The 3,153-nt window shown below is 45.0% G+C and overlaps 1 protein-coding gene across 1 annotated transcript; it reads left to right on the top strand.

Moving 5' to 3' along the window:
• The first annotated feature begins 2,379 nt into the window (after window positions 1–2,379).
• On the top strand, window positions 2,380–2,919 carry LOC121460260 (small ubiquitin-related modifier 2). The gene has a single exon (XM_041670558.1). The coding sequence runs from the start codon at window positions 2,489–2,491 to the stop codon at window positions 2,774–2,776; it is 288 nt and encodes a 95-aa protein (XP_041526492.1). The 5' UTR covers window positions 2,380–2,488; the 3' UTR covers window positions 2,777–2,919.
• Window positions 2,920–3,153: the final 234 nt, after the last annotated feature.

Genomic DNA, 3,153 nt, shown 5'->3' with positions numbered 1-3,153 from the left:
GCACACCATTTTATCTGACATTTCGTTCTTTAGAGGCAAAATGATCCTGATTGATCCCATCTCGCTCTTCACATCCAAACACCAGCTCTTTTCAGGCCCATCCTATTCAGTGTCTTTCCCTTCTGCCCTTCTCTGCCAGCCTCCTCTTCATTCACCGCAGACTGGCTCCTGCCCTGTGCTCTTCTTGTCCCTCTGCCCTCCCATCCCCTTGGACATTTGTCATTTCATGAGTTCAACCACACCCTACTCTGGCCTCTTGACTCCTCACCCCCTGACCATCCATGACCTTCACCGTCTATCCTCACTGGCAGGAGACAGAAGTTTGCCACAAATTGCCTAAAGTCCAGCTGTAGAAGGGCTCTGCACTGAACAGATGTTATTATCCCTGATTTATGAGAATCAGTACTTGGTGGGCTCCAGGCACATTAATTTAGTCACGGGTCTGTACCATGAACAACTACCAGGTCCTTCTTTCTCCCTGTTCTGCTACCGTCAGGCATTATCTGGGTCATCAGACTGGCTTCTCACATGCTCAGCAGATGGCTCCTGAAATAGCCTATCTTTAGGACAGTGTCCAGAGGAGCAAGGGCCTCCTCTTCCTTCTGCCGCTGTGTAACAAGAAAGGGAAAGAAGCCTCCAAGCCATTGCAGAGGTGCCCGCTTGCAATCCCTGAGAGTCAAGAGTTCAAGGTCATTCTTGGCTCTATATCTAGTTCCAGAACAGCCTGGTTTATATAAGACCCAGTTTCAAAGAAAATAAATCTTCTCAGTTGTTTCTGGACTCCAACTCCCACTGCCTAGCAGAGGCTTCTTCGTGACCCACACTGCTCCCTGTCCTTGCCTTGGCTCAGTGTGCAAGGGTCAGCAAAGTTAGACTCAGCACACTAAGTAGAAAAGAAAAAATGGAAAAGTGTTAAGAAAGAAATGTTTCACTCGGGCATGGTGGCACATACCTGTAGTCCCATATCTAGGATGCTGAGACAAGAGGATCAGGAATTTGAGGCCAGTCTGGGCTACACAGTGAGTTCAAGGTCATCCAAGACACTTAGCACGAGATTTAAAAAAAAAATGTTTTCTAGATAAGAAGCTTTTGAGCCAGGGGTAATGAAATGCTCCTTTAACACAGGTCTCAGGAGTCAGACTAGAGGATCTCTGTGAGTTCGAGACCAGCCTGGTCTACAAGAGCTAGTTCCAGAACAGGCTCCAAAACCACAGAGAAACTCTGTCTCGAAAAACCAAAAAAAAAAAAAAAAAAAAAGGAAGGAAGGAAGGGAGTGAGGAATGGAGAAAGAAAGAGAAAAGCATTTGGAGATACGCCGTCTAGGATTGCTAAGGTAATTTCATTAGAAACCAAAAGTTTATCTTGTCCTCTATCAGTCTTCATGTAGCTTCTATCAAAGTCACCCCCAGAGTCCACAGTGGCTTCTTTGATTCCACCCATTACACGCTCTGTGCAAGAAGAAGGAAGGAAAAAAGGTGTGTGCACAATATGCCTGAGTGTTTATGTTTAATGATACATAATTAAATCAGAACTATTTACTGAACACGGTCTATTAAGCACTTTCTAAGTACCAAGCAAATAAATGACATTCACTGTCATCCCCACAAAAAATGTACAAGTATGAAGTTAGGAAAATTATATTTTTTCTATTTTTTTTTTTTTTTTGGTTTTTCGAAACAGGGTTTCTCTGTGGCTTTGGAACCTGTCCTGGAACTAGCTCTGTAGACCAGGCTGGTCTCGAACTCACAGAGATCCACCTGCCTCTGCCTCCCGAGTGCTGGGATTAAAGGCATGCGCCACCATCGCCCGGCTATTTTTTCTATTATTGTAATGGAATCTAGAGCTTCATGTATGCTAAGCATGTATTATGTATTGAATCACTAAGCCATATCCCCCCTGATTTTCCTTTTTTTGATTCATTTGTTTTAAAAAAACTATTTTTATATTATATGAGTGAGTGCTCTGCCTGTATGTATGTGTACCACATGTGTGCAATGCTCATGGCGGCCAGAAGACAGCAGATCATCTGGACCAAGAATTACAGATGTTGTTATTGTGGGGTATCCACCAGAGGAGACTGCTTGGGCATGGGTTTAAGCCAATAGAAAGTCTTTATTAGCTGACTGGTGATTACACTGGGTGTTCGGGATCCCAGTGTAGCCCCAAGCCTTTCTCAGGTGAGCTTTTAAGCACAAAAACCATGTCCTGGCCGGGCAGTGGTGGCGCATGCCTTTAATCCCAGCACTCAGGAGGCAGAGGCAGGCGGATCTCTGTGAGTTCGAGACCAGCCTGGTCTACAAGAGCTAGTTCCAGGACAGGCTCCAAAACCACAGAGAAACCCTGTCTTGAAAAATCAAAAAAAAAAAAAACAAGGTCCGCCGCTGCCGCCTCCTTCTTCTGCCGCTCCTGGTGCTGCCTGTGTGCTCCTTCAGTGCGGACCTGGTGCCTCTTTTGTGAAGCGGCAGCTGAGGAGACTCCGGCGTTCGCAATGGCCGACGAGAAACCCAAGGAAGGAGTCAAGACCGAGAACAACGACCATATTAATCTGAAGGTGGCGGGGCAGGATGGCTCTGTGGTGCAGTTTAAAATTAAGAGGCATACACCACTTAGTAAACTAATGAAAGCCTATTGTGAACGACAGGGTTTGTCAATGAGGCAGATCAGATTCCGGTTTGATGGACAGCCAATCAATGAAACAGACACACCTGCACAGTTGGAAATGGAGGATGAAGATACGATTGATGTGTTCCAGCAGCAGACAGGAGGTGTCTACTAAAAAGGGAACCTGCTACTTTACTCCAGAATTTTGTTATAGACCAAGAATACATTCGCAATTAGAAAGCCGCAATTTGGTTCCACCACATCCTGACTACTACAGTATAGTTTTCTCTATTCTTTCATTTCCCTGTCCCCATTTCTTTTTTTTTTTTTTTTTTTGTTTTGTTTTTTTTTTTTTTCGAGACAGGGTTTCTCTGTGGTTTTGGAGCCTGTCCTGGAACTAGCTCTGTAGACCAGGCTGGCCTCGAACTCACAGAGATCCGCCTGTCTCTGCCTCCCGAGTGCTGGGATTAAAGGCGTGCGCCACCCATTTCTTTATTGTATATAAAGTAACTGGTGTATGTGCACAAGCATATTGCGCTTTTTTTCTTTCTT

This window comes from Microtus oregoni, unplaced genomic scaffold, assembly GCF_018167655.1.
Source record: "Microtus oregoni isolate MIOR12 unplaced genomic scaffold, Mior012 000020F_ref0000438, whole genome shotgun sequence".
Lineage (NCBI taxonomy): Eukaryota > Metazoa > Chordata > Mammalia > Rodentia > Cricetidae > Microtus > Microtus oregoni.
This window is presented reverse-complemented; position numbering and strand designations above follow the sequence as displayed.

Excerpts from the sequence above, each read along its gene's own strand:
- LOC121460260 (XM_041670558.1), top strand. The coding sequence starts at position 2,489 with ATGGCCGACGAGAAACCCAAGGAAGGAGTCAAGACCGAGAACAACGAC.